This window comes from Diabrotica undecimpunctata, chromosome 5 (genome assembly GCF_040954645.1).
Source record: "Diabrotica undecimpunctata isolate CICGRU chromosome 5, icDiaUnde3, whole genome shotgun sequence".
In the NCBI taxonomy this organism is placed as follows: Eukaryota; Metazoa; Arthropoda; class Insecta; order Coleoptera; family Chrysomelidae; genus Diabrotica; species Diabrotica undecimpunctata.
Window position 1 is genome coordinate 92442309 of NC_092807.1, and position 19758 is coordinate 92462066.

Below are 19758 nucleotides of genomic sequence, written 5' to 3' on the forward strand. Positions count from 1 at the left end.
AATTGGATACAAACTTATCGTAAATTTCCCTAACTGGAGCTAATTTGTCGACTTTTACTCTTTCTTGCCTGGTAGCTTTATCGTGGAAACGAATATGTTTTAACAAAAACTAAAACAATAAAATGCTTTTATTTCTAATAAATCAGTTGGTCTGAAAAAAAGATTTTACGAAATATCATAGGTTTGCATTTCTATAAATTTGTTGGTGTAAGTAACAATTTTTTCCAATATGTTTGGAGAAAAGAAGCATTCCCAAATTTCTGAAGCTTAATTTTTATACCTTATATCTCCCTTAGGTCTAGGTAAATGGGTGTAAATATCTCAGCACGTGTTCGAACATTCCGTGCTGATGTAGGATATTTTTGCCACCTGGTAGTTTCATTTTTACCGATAAGACAGGGTATTCTTGCAGCTTATTTCAGTAACATTTCTTTAAGAATAGGTAAGTTTTGTCCATTCTCTTCCGAGTCTATATCCTAAATAGTTTTTATAATATGGTTGTCTATCAAACTCAATCATTATCATCTGGTTCTGCCTCTGAATCAGTTAAAACGTCCTAATGAAGCTGTAGCATCCATTCGTGTTCCCTCTCTAATTTATTTTAAATGTATGCCCTAAATTAAAATAAAAATCAGTACTGTAAACAAAAATCAAACAAATCAGTCTTACCTCAAAATGTAACAGCAACTATAACGTCGGTTTGTGGGACTGAATCGTACATAATATTAAATATTTCTAGTAAACGATACATACTGACCACTTGCTAAACTACGACTGAATAGACACAGGCACGTTCGAAAGTTACTGTGAAGTGCAGATTGAAATAAAAATTAGAAAGGCTTAAACTGCGAAAATTTGAATCAGTCGGTGTGAAAGACATAACGTTATCAGCGGAAGGTTACGGAAGGTTATTACGATAATACAAGGCTGCCTGAGAAAAAATAGTCGAAAATTAGCGTAATCAGCTGTTAAAAACGCGAGGTATCAAAGATAAAGTAAAATAGGGTAGAGCGTAACAACACTGGTTTGACAAGTGATAATATCTATATTATTAGTATATTTATAGACGCATGCTTTAAAAACTCAACTGACACTTCAAACCAGTAGCAATGTGCGCTAGCTGTCTTTTATTTTATTTTTGATACCTCACGTTTTTAACAGCTAGCAACCAGGAGAGGATGGAATTGTAATAGAAGCTATCGTAAATAGAGGAGATATGCTATTAAATCAATTAAGGAAACTGTTTAATCTATGTTTGCAGCAAAGAGAGGTGCCCAAAGAATGGAACAATGCTATAGCCATTCTTCTACATGAAAAAGGAGATAGAACGAACCTAAAGAATTATAGACCTATTAGCCTGTTGAACCACATATACAAGCTCTTCACTATCAAGATTGGAGAGAAAATTAGATTTCTACTAACCGAGAGAGCAGGCAGGATTCCGATCAAATTATGGTACCAATGATCACCTTCATGCAGTAAAGACGCTCATTGAAAAATCTATGGAATACAACAAACCTCCTGTCCTCACTTCCATAGATTTTCATAAAGCGTTCGACACGAACAAAAATGCCACTATGACTGTTAAGATACACGATAAAACCCAACCAATAAAAATAAAACGTGGGATAAGGCAAGGAGATACATTGTCACCCAAATTATTCATAATGGCATTAGAGTATGCCTTTAAGATGGTCAATTGGGACCACAGAGGAGTAACAATAGAAGGCGGAAAACTTAACCATCTCCGTTTCGCGGATGACATTGTCCTTATCACAGATAATTTAGGAGAAGCCACAGATATGTTAAATGAATTGGACTTTGCATGTTCGAAAGTGGGCCTCAGAATGAATTTGTCCAAAACTAAGTTTATGACAAATATGGTACTCAATAATCATTTAACTATTCAAAACAAAGTGGTAGAACTGGTGGAGAAATTTACGTATATGGGTAACGAAATAAGAATTAGCAGGGATAACCAAACGTGCGAAATCCAAAGACGAATTACTTTAGCGTGGGCAGCCTTTGGAAAACTGCGAGACACATTTAGGGCAAACATACCAATTAGTCTCAAAAGAAAAGTATTTAAATATAAGGTTGAATGCTCGAATAAATGAACTTTGATCAGATAAAAGGCATATATCGAGCACAGTTTAATTAAATCTTGCCCAAGTACTTTCGATCCCTAGATCATCTTCAGGGGCATTTCGTCAATTGTGGCCTATTGCCCTTCTTGCCGGATAGGCCACAATTGACGAAATGCCCCTGAAGATGATCTAGGGATCGAAAGTACTTGGGCAAGATTTAATTAAACTGTGCTCGATATATGCCTTTTATCTGATCAAAGAAAAGTATTTGCCCAATGCGTATTACCGGGCATGACCTATGGGGCGGAAACTATGACTCTAACCAAGACTACGGCTTCGAAATTAAGAGGCACAGAGACCAATGGAACGATCTATACTAGGAGTGACGTTGCGGGACCGAATAAGAAACGAAGATCTGCGAAGAAGGACGAGTATTGCTGATGTTGTAGAACGCATAGCGGAACTTAAATGGAATTGGGCAGGCCATGTAGCGAGATTGCATGACTCACGATGGACGAGTAAAATTACAGATTGGAGGCCAAGAGCAGACAAACGTAGTAGAGAAAGACCACCTACACGTTGTGCTGGCAACAGCAGGCGTATCATGGAAAATTGGCAACAAAGAGCACAAAATCGCAAAGAATGGAGGAGTTTAAGGGAGGCCTAAATCCAGCAGTGAACGTGATAAATGAAGGCTGGATGATAATGATGATGATGAACCCTAATTTTCGACAATTTTTTCTCAGACAAACTTATATCATCATATTTAGAAAAAAATTAGCTTTACTTTAATATAAAAAACATGCATATACGTCATAAGCAGCGTGTTTTATGTAAAAAATAAATTAGCGAAATAAAATTTTTGTCAAAAATTAATATTATTAATTGAATTAAAAATATTTGCGGCCACTTTTTGGTCAGCAACCTATTATTATGGTATTCTCCTAATTTTAAATGTATGTTAAAATGTGAGTTTAATTAACTACGTTATGAACGCAGTAATCCTGCAGTGGGATCTTAGGCTAATAGCGGTGGAACAGCACAGGAGATAAAATACACCTCTATCGCACCTCTCCTAAAATTTAAAATTCCTCTGTGTTCGTTGATTTATTCAGCCTCACTCGTTCCTCTTCTAGTCAGCAAAAAAGGAGTAATATGTGAATTAACAAAATATTTATCAAAGACGGCTTCCATAAATGGGGGGTTAAAAGAACTCAATGCAGATAAGAAAAATAATAAGACCAGAAAAATAATAGGTAACTTACCGCAGAACACAAGTTTTTCACTACTACACAATAAATGTACATCAGCAGACATGTTGGATCTAGGAGTGAGTAAATTTGTTGCGATAGATTTTTAATATCTAACCTTTTCCATACTAATTAAAATAGCTTTTAATAGGTGCTGGGAAAAAAAGAATACGGATGAGATTATATTACGGGTTGAATTGATATACATTTAACATACTTATCCCTAAACAAAATCAATTATAGTATCAAGGAGGACGGTATCGTCAGCATATTGGATGTTATTCGTAGGTTTTTTATTTAGATTCATTCCTATTTCTATATATTTTCTAAGGTCTTGCAAAAAATGAATTCAGAATATTATGACACTGTCTAAATTAAGTTTGCTGATGATCATGGAATTTGTTTTCTTTATATCTATTTATTTTAAGACCATAGTTAAAAATTATGTTATTGACTTTGTTCATTAGGAACTGTTACTCTTTCTCAGTGGCAAGGAGAACGGTATCGTCAGCATATTGGATGTTATTCGTAGGTTTTTTATTTAGATTTATTCCTATTTTTATATTATATTTTCTAAGGTCTTTTAAAGAATGGATTCAGAATATAACTTGAAACTAGTGGCAAGAGTATACACCCCTGTCTAACTTTGGAGAATTTGAATATATATGATTTTGTCATATTTCCGAATTTTATTTTATGTGAACTAACTGGTTCCATTACAAGTTATTGATAATCCGTATGTCTTTACCATCTAACTCAATTTGTTTGGTCAGATTTTATAAGTTGGTCATTCTTCAAGTTATCAACTGCCTTCTAATCCTATATAAAAATCTTATAATTAAAATTAAAGGAAAATTCTCTAAAGCCCTAATGTTTTTCAAAGTATCGTTTACTAAACAACAAAATTAGTTTCCAAATCGCAAAAATTGCTGTATAACACGTTTCTAGAGCTTTCGTTGTTTACGAGTTTTGTGATAAGTACTTAAGGATTATAAATTTTTATAAATAATTTTTTATATTATCTTTTAGATTGGGCTGAACATGATCATGGTGTATTTTTTTAGTATAACCCGTCAAACAAAAGATATAATATTACTTTTCTAAAATTTTTCGAATTTTTGGCAAAATTTCAATTTTGTCGAAACTTTGTTTGAATTTACCGTAAACGCACAGCCTAATTAGTAGATAGGTCAACAATCGTTAGTTGGCGGGTCAGTCGTACTACTGAAGTAAAACTAAAAATACATTTGAGAAGATTTAGAGACATCAACCGGGAAATAAACGACATGATAAGGAAAAAGAATAGAGTCAAAAATAGAACCAGAAGAACTGACAGGTAAAAACACGGCAAATCGACTAAACAGAGAAGTCGCAAGACTCTTACAGAACATAGAAGCCAAAGGTGGAACGACCATGTACAATAAAGGTAGCAACGGAGTCAAAACATGCAAAATATTTGGAGACTCCAAAGAATAATAAGAAAAAATAGAAAAACGATACCCCAAACACATGGAGAAAATGAAATTGTTTACTCCATTGAAGAAAAAGCTAAAGTGATGAAAAGGACTATCTAGAGAGAGAGAGAGAGAAAGAGAGAGTGTGTACACTTAAATACCACCAGGACGAAGACATAAGCTTTATCAAAGAAGTCTAATAAAATCCAAAATTGTCCGAAGAACCAGACGAGATAATCACATTCATATCTGCACAGGAAACAAGTGAACTAATCAAAAATATTTTACTAAGAAAAGCACCTTGTTCTGATGAAATCACTAACAGAGCTATGAAATACCAGATAAAGCAGTTAGTAGTATACCTAACATAACCAAGGGGATGCTTATTTGCATTATATTCCCAGACTGATCGAAGGAAGACCACGTTTTATTTTCAGAATATATTGTGATAGTCTATTAATATTGATGAAAGTATCCAGCGCTGTTTATTTAGCCATCATGTAATCATAATTATTTTTTGTTTTCAGGATGGAGTCCAATAGCTTCTTTTATATCACAACCAGCACAAATTTTAAAGTTTTTTGTAAACTTTATCAGTAATGAAATTTGTACTAATACCTATAACCGCTATACACTTCATTTGCCAAATGGTATACCAAAAGAAAGTATGGTATGTGTTGGAGGAAATCCAAATATTGATTATTGCCAGGTACTTAAAATATAAGCATAATGCTAGATTGTTTTGTTCTTTCAAGATTTAAGTGAGATTTTAATTATGATTTGGTCTAATAGTCGTCATCGTTTCTCGACGGGTGATAACAACTGAAAACTGATTGATTTTTTCTATCTTAGTATATTTGTTATTTCCTCCCCTTTCATTTGCTATGTTGCATGTTAGGATTCGATTAGTTGTTTATTTTGTACTTAGCCAGAGGTTTTATTTAAGTCAATAATTCAAAATTTGTCTTATAGCAAATCTATTTTTATTCATAGTGCCCTATGATATTTCGTATATCGCTATTATTTCATTAATAATAAAGATACTATGTAGTGTCCTTTTGGTAGTCGTCTTGTTTGTTTTTTATCTGAATATATTTGCTATATCCTACTCTTTTATTTGCTATGTTGCATGTTAGGATTCGATCAGTTGTTTATTTTTAACTCAGCCAAATGCCTTCTTTAACGAAAATAAGTTGTAGTGCTTTTTTAATAGTTGTTCCTTTGTTTTTTTTTCTACCTTAATATAATTCTTATTCCCTCCACTTTTTTTTAACGCATGACACGCTCCAATCGAACCAACAACAACACATATATGATGAAATGTCGGCGCTAAAGTTGTCGTTACGGACATAGAGACAATCAGATTAAACAAATATATATTGATACTGTTATGTGACATCTTGTATGTCGCTGTACGTCATTAATAACGAAGATAATGTGTAGTACTCTTTTGGTCGCCTTGCTTATTTTTTTGTCTTCATATAATCCTTATCCTCTCTCCTTTCATTTAACGTATCATACACTTCAATTTAGATATGATATAATGCCGGTGCTGGGGAGTTCACTACGGACAGACAGACAGAATAAGCAAATTATATAATAATGATCCATAAAACACTCACTTTTATTTTACAGTCAATATATTTAAAACCCTACCTCCAAGTGATCCTCAATTTTTGCATTATTTCAAATATTTAATATTTATTTAATTTTATATAGAAACACTACCAATTTCATTGCAAAACTTTGTTCGTTGTTTTCAGCCTGTTTTTACCAGGTACAGTTGTTTGTAAACAAACATTTAAGGTTAGGTTAGTAATATAAATAATAATAAAGTGCATGTTAACACATAATTAAGATAAAAAATACCAAAAAAAGTTTAGTTATTAAAAAAAATACAAAAATTAAAAAAAATATCTCAATTAGTAAAATCAATTTTTTTAATTGATTACATATCATTGTGACACCTGTACGAAAAGGAACAATGAAGCGTTGCCGTTATGTAGTATGTAAAAGAATACACGCTCTAAATCATTTAATTACAAAGCCTTTATTTCTTTCTAAACAACGTTATATCTTTATTAACCTTCCAGCGGTCGCGCGTATGTGGTAGATACACGGGTAATAGATTTAGTATAATATCTATTACCTACGCTGCGCTGCGATCGGGTGCTTTTCGCTATTCCTACTCCATTTTTAAAGCAACCTTCCAGTGCACAAATAATCCGTCAAGGGATAGTACGTTGCTGAGAATTTTGCATTTGTATTTCAGATATACGCGCGACTTTTTAAGTAAGTTTTTATAACATCTGTTTTTTTTTGTTATAGTTACATTATTCTTATTATAATATTGAGAATATATTACTATTTCATGCATTTTTTGTGTTGAAAACTTTTTACGTTGATATAAGAGGTCTGTATTTCTCATATACACGCGACCATTTGTGACAATTAGTTCCATTTTATTTATTTTATTTTAGAAATGGCGGATAAGAAGAAGATTTTCAATCTCAATGATCCCACTAATATAGAAGCTGTTACAAATTTGATGTTTGCTGAGTCGGATGGCGATATACGTATGGATGACAGCGATACAGACAAAGTGGAACATGTTTCGGAACATGATGACGATTCTGAGTCCGAATTGAGTGATGGAAGTAATGCCGGAGACGAAGCTGACAGTTCCAACGAGGTTTATATAGCTCATCTAAAGAAAAATGGAAAAGTTTTCGACTCATGGATTTGGCAAAAAAATCCAAACAAAAAAAGTAAGCGACCACCTCGCAATATATTACTTCGTCTCCCTGCGGTCATTGGATCAGCTAAGAATCTCACAGACCTCGTTGATATTTGGAAGTGCCTCATAACTGATCCTATGATTAAGAGCATCGTGAACTTCACAAATAAGTACATAAGTTCTGTAAGATCTAATTATTGTCGTCCAAGAGATGCCAGGGATACAGACAAACTAGAAATAACAGCCCTTTTGAACACATGCTTTATTGGGCGGGAATTTACCATGGTAATCAAGTTAAACTTGAAGAACTATGGAGAATGGATGATTTCAAAACAGTGATGAGTTAGAGAAGATTTCTATTTTTAATGAGAGCGTTACGTTTTGATGACATAGCTACGAGAGTAGAACGTAAAAGAATGGATCGCTTGGCTCCAATAAGGAATATTTTCGAGAAGTTTGTGTCTAATTGCCAAAAATACTACTCGCTTGGGAAAAATGTTACAATTGACGAGACACTAGAGAAGACAAGACAATTGGAGTTGAAGAAAATGAGGGACATGAAGAAGATGACACTGAAGTTGAGAAAACTTTAAAGAAAATTCAAGGGGTTTCGAGATGTTGCTAAAGAGTCACTTATAAAACAAGCTGACCGAATGGTAAAGCATTCTGATGTTAGATTCCCTGTTGCAAAAGTAGGTGAAAGTGTTAGAGTGCAAATTCCAGAAGTTGATAAAGTTAAGGCCGATAGCCGAAATATTATTGCCATTATTATTTCTGTTAAAGATGAAAAGCTGTGTAAGCTAGGCACCAAGTATGGTATTTTAAACCAAGTTTATGCAAGAAACGAATTTACCATCTGCAAGGAAACACTTATTTCAGTCAATGATGTGCCAGCTACAGAAATAAGTCTCAGGGAAAGATTCGAATTTAGGTGGTCAAGGATTCCGTCACTGCAATTGTAGTGGCCAATGCAACTCAAATCGCTGCAGGTATAAAAAGCAAGTGTTCTGTGTAATTCTAAGTGCCACAAGAACCTGTCCTGCAAAAACAAGTAATTATAGTCTGGTAACTTAAAGCTAATGCTGTATGTACTTACACCTTACTATGTACTTACAGCTAATCCTGTAATAGTACGAGTTTGTTTTTACTCATTGCATGTCTAGTTAGGTTTTTTTTAATGATAAATGTTGTTTAAGTGTTTTAACTTTGTTACCAAATACAAGTCTAGTTAAATAGGTTTTTTTGGTTGATAAATGTTGTTTGTTATTTGTTATACAAATCTATATTTACTAGATTGTTACCAAATACAAGTCTAGTTAGGTTTGTTTGATTGATAAATTATGTTTAGCTGTTTAACTTTATTACCAAATTCGAGTCTGTTTTTACTTATTACATGTCTAGTTAGGTTTTTTGATTAATAAGTTCTGTTTAAGTGTTTAACTTTATTACCAAGTTTTATAAATAAATAGTAGCGAAGCCCAAAATGCGTTTTTATTACATTTACCAGAGCTCTTAGGATAGTATTAATAATAACCGGTTATTCTAATTATAAAGGCATTATTATTCACATCTGTAACATATATATATATATATATATATATATATATATATATATATATATATATATATATATATTGATACGATTAGGGTTTATAGAAAATAATTTATAAGTTATATACTACATAATATTAGATATTTGGTTGTTTTAAATAAGTTATATACTAGAGAATTTTATAAAAATTATTTATGTGAGGGCATTTTAAGAAATTAGCATATAATAATTGTAAAAAGTTGTATTTTAGTAGTTATAATTTTGTAGATATTTTTAAGTGAGCCATGTGACTAGGCAACACACTATACAGTGAGTGATAGACAGATATTTATACTCTGAAGTGACGTTTAAGAATATTTACGAATATAAAGTGGGGTTATAATAATATATTGTTTGAAATGTGTATTTTATTAAATTAGAATGTTAAGTTACTAATTTAATTATATATTCTGATCTGAAAAGCCTAAATGTAAACAAAATTATTAATAGAAAAGAATGGAATTCTCTGGATCTCCGGAGATGGCCATGTTTGCGAAATGGTTTGTTCCAGAAAATTCAGACAAGTATTTAATAGAACAAATTGGAACATGATCTCTTACCAGATGGTTCTGGAATATCCAAAGGATATAAATACCCGTGATTTGGATTCAAGATGGCAGTTTTTTAAGTTTTTAATCAGAAGTCAGGCCAGTTTATTATGAAAAATTTTAATCAGAAGTCAGCCCAGTTTTTTAAGTTTTTAATCAGAAGTCAGGCCAGTTTATTATGAAAAATTTTAATCAGAAGTCAGCCCAGTTTTTTAAGTTTTTAGTCAGAAGTCAGGCCAGTTCATTATGAAAGTTAGTAGACACATTTAGTTAGTGAATAGTGAAGTAAATTGTTCAGAATTTTCAAGAAGTCAGTTAGAAAAGTTTAGTAAGAAATATGAAAGTTAGTTGGAGTCAGTGAATCAGGTACAAATAGTCAAATTGTTTAATATAGTGAGTTAAATGAAGATTAAAAATTATGCATATAATTTAATGCACATTTATAATTATACACAAATAATTATTGAAGATAAAAAAAGGTATATTGGAAGAAATTAAATTATATTATGGTTGGAGATTAGTATAAATCAACTTATAATAATTGGATATTGGTATATTGAAAAGAAGAATAAATATAAATGCTGTTTGCTGGTTTGGTTGGTGGTGTATAAATGCTGGTGAAGAAAACTATATCTTAAATTGGTAGAAGCTGATAATTGGAAAAAGTAATTTCACAAAAAACAAGGATAACTGAAGTACGAAGACATTCAGTGGTGATTAGAATCTATATAGTAGAAAACAGTTCATTTAGGCATTCAGTGAAAGAAAAGTACAAAATTTTGTTAATATAATTTAGTTAGTGTCATAACAATTTCAATTTTGAAGATAGTTTTGTTTAAATTTCAGATTGTCTATAGAATTTAATTAGTTTTATAAGAATATCAATTTAAAGATAGTTTATTTTAAATTTACATTGGCTAGGTTAGATATATATATGTGTGTTTCATAATAGTTATAATAAAGATAATTTAAAAAAGTACTTACAAGCTAATTCTTTGAGAACCGCGATAAAAACCCTATATATTATATTATTAAAAATACTCATTGCTCATCATTCAAACAAATAACACATCATAACAATTTGGCGCCCAACGTGGGGCTCTCTATTTAAAAGAATTAGTTTGGGAAGATAAGTGCTCTCATATAATTAAATTAATTATCAGTAGAAAGAAAAAATTATAGATTTTATTTTTAATTATATTTGAACAAGTAAAGTCTCAAAATGTCTCAAGGAAAGAAAGGTACAAGAAGCAAAAAGAATGAAGAAGATGTGGAAGTAGAAACACAACCTATACAAAAGGAGAGTTTAGTTCAAGTTCCACAAGATACTACAGAAATGAATCCAGAAAGAGAGGAAAATGTCAATATGGCAGCTTTGATGTCATTAATGATGCAGATGAACAAGACAATGGAAGAGAATACGAAAAAAATAGAACACAAAATGGAACAGAATTCACAAGAAGTCAAAGAAGACATGAAAAAAATGGAACAGAAATTGGAAGAGAATTATAGAAAATTAGAAAAGAAAATAGAAGATAATAATAATAAAATTGTAAAACAAATGGAAAAACAAATGGATAAAAAACTTGAAGCTGCAGAGAAAAAAGTTGCAAATGAAATAAAAAGTATACGGAATGACTACAAGAAAAGGATAGACAATGAGAGGACAGAAGTAAAGAGGATTATTCAAGATAATAAAATAGATATAGAACAGAAAATAGAGTTACAGAAATGTAACTTAGAAGTAAAAATTAACGAAGACAGGAGAAACACAGAAGAAAAATTAGACGATATACAACAAAATATCCAAATAAATAGTAATCAAATAAGAAATGTGGAACAGAGAATAGATGATATTTCACAAATGAGAGACATAGGGAGACCTTACTTAAATTTAACAAATGAGACTGGGATTAAGTTCTCTGGTAATATAAAAAATTTGCATCCTAGAGTATACATAAATAGTTTAAAACATAAATTAAGATTTGTGAATAATATTAATGATATTAAAGATTATATTAGAATGACATTAAATGACAATGCAGCAACTTGGTTTGCTAGTATTGAGAATGATTTAGATAATTTTCAAACATTTGAAAATAAATTTTTAAATTATTATTGGGGTGAACTAGAGCAAGCCAAGTTTAGAGAAATTCTATATTTTGGAAAGTATAATCACAATTTAAAATCAAATATGGTAGATTATGCATTGAAACTGATAACAGTTGCAAAATATTTAGAACCACCACTTAGAGAGGATGAAACAGTCTTAAATGTATCTAGACATTTTGATGCTGATGTTGTGCAAACCGTAACTGTACAAAATATTCAAACAATAGATAGTTTTATTAATTTTATTCAAAGAATACAAAGAGGCAATATGACAAATAATAATAACAACAGAAAAAACAATAATAACTTTCAATATAATAAAAATGATAATCAACAATATAGACAATCATATAACAATAATTATAGATATGGTAATAATTTACAAAATTTTAATAATAATAACAGTAATCCAAATAGACAGAACTTTAATAATAATACTAGTTATAATAGACAAAATTTTAATAATAATACTAATTATAATAGACAACATTTTAATAACAGTACTAATAATAATAGACAAGATTTTAATAATAGAAGAAATACAGAGCGACCTAACTATAACAGACAGGTAAATTGTGTTCGAAGGAATAGAAGCTGCGAAGACAGGGAACGAAGTAGTACAAGTCAGGAAAAGGTGAGTAGAAGTCATAGTAGGGAAAGACATAGGACATCAGATCCAAGTGGTCAGATACAATCTGACAATTCTAATAATCAAAATTTTGTGCAGTAAACTTTCTGAATTACAAGTTAGGCCATTGCTATTATGAAAAACCTTCTGAATTTATTTCTTTAGATGAAGAGAAAATTATTGAATCTATTAATTTAATTTATATAAATGCTTTGGCCAAAAATAAAATGATTAAAATTATGATAGATACTGGTTCAGAAAGTACTTTAGTCTCGGAGAATTTTATTTTTAATACATTAAAACTATCAGATATAATAAAGATTCCAAAAATTAAAATTATTGGTGCAAATAATAAGAAGTTGGGTGAAATTGATAAACTAGCCAATTTTAAAATTAATATTCTTAATAAAGAAATTAATATGCAAGGATTTATTGTCAAGGATTTATGTGTTGATATATTAATGGGAAATGATGAATTGGAAAAGAAGAAAGTAAAGATAGATTTTGAAAAAAAAATGGTAACTTTGGAAGGGCAAATAATTAAATTTATGCAGAAAGATGAGGTAGAAGAAGGAATAAGAGTTGAAAGGATATTATTAAAAGAAAATAATGATGTTTATGAAGAAGAAATGTATTTTGATGATAGGGAAATGTCCCAAAAGAATGTAAAGAATAATTATTGTAGTGAATATTTAAGGAATGGAAATTTTAAGCAGATGGATGCCTACGAGGCGGAGTGCGTAAAATTGGAAGCAAGGAATAATGAGTACATAATGAAGAATAATTTTATTTGTGAAGAAGAAGATATAATGAAAGTTTTAAATTGCCCTGAAGAATATAAATCTATAGTCATTTCCATATTGCAGCAACACAAGGGACTTGTCAATAAAGAAAATAGAATTGCACAAAATTATATCCATAATATAAAAGTTAAAGAAGAAAAAGATTTTAAAACAAAATCATACCCAATACCATATAAATACAGAGAAGAAGTAAACAAAACAATTAATAATATGTTAGAAGATGGGATCATTGAGAAGGCAGACACACGTTTTATTATCCCCATAGTAGTAGTACGAAAAAGATCAGGTGAAATCAGGTTATGTTTGGATGCAAGGAATATTAACAAGATTACTGAAAAGCAATTTGAAGCACCAATGAGTATAGATGGAATATTAGGAAGAATTACAGGAATGTCATTTTTCACTAAAATCGATTTACAGCATAGTTTCTGGTTAATACCTCTAGAAAGAAAAAGTAGACAGTATACAGGATTTCAGATAGATGGAGTAGTATATCAATTCAAAGTAGTACCATTTGGACTTCAATCATCTTGCAGTGCTCTATGTAGATGTCTTCATGATATTTTGGATCAATATGAACATTTTGTAATTCACTACATTGATGATATATTAATTTTTTCTAAAACTGCTGAATATCATGAGAAACACCTAAAAATTATAATAAATAGATTAGACAAAGTTGGACTAAAAATAAATCAAGAAAAATGTACATTTTTTCAAAAAGAAATTACTACCCAATGCCCAATATGTCAACTAAACAAAGAAAAGAATTTAAAAAAAAAACTTACTGATAGATCCATTTCATAGATAGATGGTAGATTTCTTTGTTGTGAATAAATTTGACATCATACTTGTTGAATTTTGTACATATGGAAATTGTTTGGTACCCTAAAAATCATAATTTGGGGTTAGATACAGAATTGATTGTGTAAATGTCTTTATAAAAAGTGTAAAACTTACCAATTTATATTGATGAAAGTTATTTTGAATGGAAATAATTCCTAGATTTTGTCTATAAATAAACAGAACACAATATAGATTATATTTTTAATTAAGGTTATATTTTATTCTCTGATATAGCATCCATTGTTCCATTTGACATGACAGTTTGACCATAGAATAGCCGAACTGTGCTCCGTTGTTCTCTGTTTTGACATAGACAGCGAACAGGGATGTATTTAACACATTTAAAAAAAAAAAAAAAAAATTTGATTTATTAAATTTAATAAGGTATGAGAAGATTAATATTTAAAAAAATAATAAGTAAATTATTTATTTTAAATATTATTTTGGGGTATTGATACGATTAGGGTTTATAGAAAATAATTTATAAGTTATATACTACATAATATTAGATATTTGGTTGTTTTAAATAAGTTATATACTAGAGAATTTTATAAAAATTATTTATGTGAGGGCATTTTAAGAAATTAGCATATAATAATTGTAAAAAGTTGTATTTTAGTAGTTATGATTTTGTAGATATTTTTAAGTGAGCCATGTGACTAGGCAACACACTATACAGTGAGTGATAGACAGATATTTATACTCTGAAGTGACGTTTAAGAATATTTACGAATATAAAGTGGGGTTATAATAATATATTGTTTGAAATGTGTATTTTATTAAATTAGAATGTTAAGTTACTAATTTAATTATATATTCTGATCTGAAAAGCCTAAATGTAAACAAAATTATTAATAGAAAAGAATGGAATTCTCTGGATCTCCGGAGATGGCCATGTTTGCGAAATGGTTTGTTCCAGAAAATTCAGACAAGTATTTAATAGAACAAATTGGAACATGATCTCTTACCAGATGGTTCTGGAATATCCAAAGGATATAAATACCCGTGATTTGGATTCAAGATGGCAGTTTTTTAAGTTTTTAATCAGAAGTCAGGCCAGTTTATTATGAAAAATTTTAATCAGAAGTCAGCCCAGTTTTTTAAGTTTTTAATCAGAAGTCAGGCCAGTTTATTATGAAAAATTTTAATCAGAAGTCAGCCCAGTTTTTTAAGTTTTTAGTCAGAAGTCAGGCCAGTTCATTATGAAAGTTAGTAGACACATTTAGTTAGTGAATAGTGAAGTAAATTGTTCAGAATTTTCAATAAGTCAGTCAGAAAAGTTTAGTAAGAAATATGAAAGTTAGTTGGAGTCAGTGAATCAGGTACAAATAGTCAAATTGTTTAATATAGTGAGTTAAATGAAGATTAAAAATTATGCATATAATTTAATGCACATTTATAATTATACACAAATAATTATTGAAGATAAAAAAAGGTATATTGGAAGAAATTAAATTATATTACGGTTGGAGATTAGTATAAATCAACTTATAATAATTGGATATTGGTATATTGAAAAGAAGAATAAATATAAATGCTGTTTGCTGGTTTGGTTGGTGGTGTATAAATGCTGGTGAAGAAAACTATATCTTAAATTGGTAGAAGCTGATAATTGGAAAAAGTAATTTCACAAAAAACAAGGATAACTGAAGTACGAAGACATTCAGTGGTGATTAGAATCTATATAGTAGAAAACAGTTCATTTAGGCATTCAGTGAAAGAAAGGTACAAAATTTTGTTAATATAATTTAGTTAGTGTCATAACAATTTCAATTTTGAAGATAGTTTTGTTTAAATTTTAGATTGTCTATAGAATTTAATTAGTTTTATAAGAATATCAATTTAAAGATAGTTTATTTTAAATTTACATTGGCTAGGTTAGATGTATATATATATGTGTGTTTCATAATAGTTATAATAAAGATAATTTAAAAAAGTACTTACAAGCTAATTCTTTGAGAACCGCGATAAAAACACTATATATTATATTATTAAAAATACTCATTGCTCATCATTCAAACAAACAACACATCATAACATATATATATATATATATATATATATATATATATATATATATATATATATATATATATATATATATATATATATATATATATATATATATATTTATATTTTTATATTTTATTTTATTTTATATGTATATATATATATATATATATATATATATATATATATAAGAAATACAGGATATTAGTGACTGTCGATACAAACAAGACAAAAACTCAAAAGAGTGTTTCTCTAACATCTCGGCCAACGTTCTGACTGCAGCCCTAATAGACTGGTGGTTTTGTAGGATCACTCGAAGAGTGGTGGGTTTTTCGGTCAAAAGGTTGGAGACAAAAAAACAAACAAAGTGGCTACTTCATCTATTTATTTGTAGACGTTTCGCTATTTAATCCGAAAGCATCATCATGCTTTCGGATGATGAGAGGTTAATACAAACATGTTACCTCAAAAAGACATGTAGCAGTCAATGGTATAAAATGTAAAGAAGCTTAAGATATTAGACACTGAATAGTTAAGTTTTATAAACAATCAATTGAAACTAAGTACAGTTTGCAATTGAACACATGTGTGTTAAGAACACACATGTATATAATAGTTATTAAACAATAATTATACAGAATCATCAACAAAACCTCATTAAATTTTCCATTTAAGCCAAAGTTTCACAAATAATGCTTCACCCTGTATAATCATTATTTGAACCATTGGATAGCATTTTTTATAGTGTTTTGAATGATGTATCACAAGTAGGGGTTTGCAATTTAAACTTTTTTGGTTGTGGTGGGTGTTGCCTAGGGGGTTGATGGGGGTAGGTTCTCTTTCATGTATTTTAGTTCCCCCTTAGTATCCTAGAAATGGTTTCAAGCATTTTTCGATATCAGCTTTTGTTCGTGGGATATAGCCCATTGTTTTTAAATTGCCACGTATTATATATAAATTTTGGTATTTTGAAAAAAATTCTACCCTTTTAAAATAATTTTCAGCAGTTTATAATAATTAATTAAATTATTAAATTTGAAAAATGAAATTATTCAATTTATCAAATTTAAAAATGTATTTTTATTTGAAAATGACGTATAATAAAAAAAAATTATTTATAACTTTTAAAAATTCCATAGACTCGCCTAGTTTACCGATTTTAATATTTGAAATTGTGAATGAATTTGAAATTGTGAATGAAAAGTGATTATTTAGGGTCCAGCATAATTTTGCAAATTTGAATTTTTTTATTTTTTTATTCTGCAAAAACTTTTAAACCGATCCTAACTAAATTTAGCACACGGTTAATTTATATTTTATAGCTCTTCTAGATGGACTGTAAAGACTGTATTTCATGACTTGTCAAAAAAATTTAAAGGAAAAACTTCGTTTTTTGCATTTTTTTTTTGACTAATTATTGCTATTTTTTATAATAAATATTAAATTTAACAGTAAATAATAAATTTTCATATTCTATTTAGTCAAATATTATGTAAAATTGACAAAAACAAAACTTTTAGTCTTAATGAGTTTTTTTTGTACGAACAATATCTTTTGAATTACAAACGAAAATATGGGCGCAAAAATCAAGCATTTTATTTTTTTCAGATTTTGTTAAGTAAAAAATTAAACGCAAGGTCCATAAATTAAACGACTGGCCCATATCGTGATTATTGATAAAAGGAGCATCCTGAAGTGATTCCAGTAAAAAAATAGAGTCCTATGAAAAATGTCCAATTCAAAACAGATCCCGCCTGAACTATACTAGCATACTTAAATTTTAACCTTAATCTACCATTAAAAATTTGTTTTGGACTTTATTCAATTAAAGAAGAAACAAAAATACAATATTTCACTTTTATTTTTTTGATAAATTTTATGGTATAATTGTTATGTATTTTCTGTGTTTAGGTTGATGCTGGAGGTCCCTTGCATACTCATGGCAAAGATTTAAAAAACGGCACACATTGTATGTATGATATAGTAGGAATACAATCATTCGGCGGGTCTTGTGGTACAGATCGAGTTCCATTAGTTTTTACCAGAGTGTCCCATTATATTCAATGGATTGAAGATAATGTCTGGCCAGAAGAAAACGCGTAGAAATTTTTACAGTTTAATTAATACCAAATAAAATTCGTAAATATAAGATTATATTATAATACTATTTATTTTATTACAAATATATTATTGTTAAAAAAAATTTGTGCAGAATATATTGTATAACCTTATAACATAATATTTTACAACAAATCATTTATTTCGTATTTTAATTAAACCTTCATAATTTTCTCATATGTTCAAGATTATAATATAAAAGATTATAACTCTCTCCGTCATTAACATATGACAGAGATGTTATCTCATCAACAATTCTAAAAGCTGTTGTATATCCTTGTCCTTGAATTCACTATGTTTACAATAATCTACTACTACTAAGGATTTCCACAGTTTTCACTGTCTTCCTTCACTCAACCGTTTTCTCCAATTTTCCCTGTCATTCCAGTCTCCATCTCGCAGGGTTCTTTTCTCCATAGCCTCGTCGATTTCATCTCTGAATGACCTTCGGGGTCTTCCTCTCTTTCTTCTTCCAATCGGGCTCCATTCTGTGATTTTGTTTATCCAGCGTCCTCTGTCCGCTCTTCTGACGTGGCCGTACCAGGATAGTCTCTTCTCCTCTATATAGTCGATTATGTCTGATTGCACTCCCATTCTCCGCTTAATCTCTGCGTTTTCAATTCTGTCTCTTTTTGTAAGTCTACAGCTTCTTCTCAGGAACTCCATTTCTACTGCTCTTATTCTACCTCTATTTCTCTTGTTTATTGTCCAGTTTTCGGACCCATATGTCAGGATACTTCTTGTCAGGGTGTTATATATTCTCTTTTTTGTCTTTATCGTAATGTTCTTATCCCACAACACTGAGTTTAGTTGTCTTATACAGTTTCTTGTTTGTCTCAGTCTGTTGTTTATATCTTCTTCTGTTGTTCCCTGGTTCGATATTATGGTTCCTAAATACTTGAATTTATCTGTTCCATTTATTTGTCTTCCCTCGTCTATCTCTAGGTTTCTCATATCCTTGTTTTCTGTTGTTAGGTATTCGGTTTTCTCTAAGTTTATTTCCATTCCGTTGTTTTTATATTCTTCTTCTAGTTTTCTGAGCATAAAGCTGAGATCGTCTTCATCTTGTGCGATGACTACTTGATCGTCGGCAAAACTTAAGGTGTATAGATATTCGTCTCTTACTGGTATGCCCATTCCTTCGCACTTTCTCCTCCATGGTTTGAGTGTCTTTTCCAAGAATATTTTAAACAGAGTAGGGGACGTAGCACAGCCTTGTAGAAGTCCTTTTGTCGTCTTAAATGGATTGTAGGCTTTATTTCCACATTTAATAGCTACTTTGTTTTCTTTGTATAGTGCTTTAACTGCTTTTATTAGTGTTTGTCGGATTCCGAGATCATTCATTGCTTCCCATAATTTGACTCTAGGTATTGAGTCATATGCTTTCTTTAGATCAACAAAGGCCAGATGGACCGGTCTACCTTTTGCCATTTTCTTCTCTATCAGTTGTTCTAATGTGTACGTATGATCTAGGCATGATTTTCCTACTGTGAACCCTGCTTGGTCTTCTCCAATTTTTCCTATTATTTCAGTTTCTAGTTTTTCTTTAATAATTTTCCCGTAAAGTCTACCTA

At 30.1% G+C, this 19758-nt stretch overlaps 1 protein-coding gene across 2 annotated transcripts in view; it reads left to right on the forward strand.

Moving 5' to 3' along the window:
- Positions 1 to 18301, forward strand: part of LOC140440686 (trypsin-1-like) — a 58057-nt gene extending 39756 nt beyond the window's left edge. The window contains exons 6-7 of one of the 2 annotated variants that reach the window (XM_072531046.1): positions 5319 to 5500; positions 17675 to 17906. In XM_072531046.1, the coding sequence (XP_072387147.1) occupies positions 5319 to 5500; positions 17675 to 17716 (224 nt within the window). In that variant the 3' untranslated portion in view covers positions 17717 to 17906. Of the gene's footprint in view, positions 1 to 5318; positions 5501 to 17674; positions 17907 to 17977 lie in introns of those variants that run through there. The other variant, XM_072531045.1, reaches the window with a different exon arrangement.
- The last annotated feature ends 1457 nt before the right edge of the window (positions 18302 to 19758 follow it).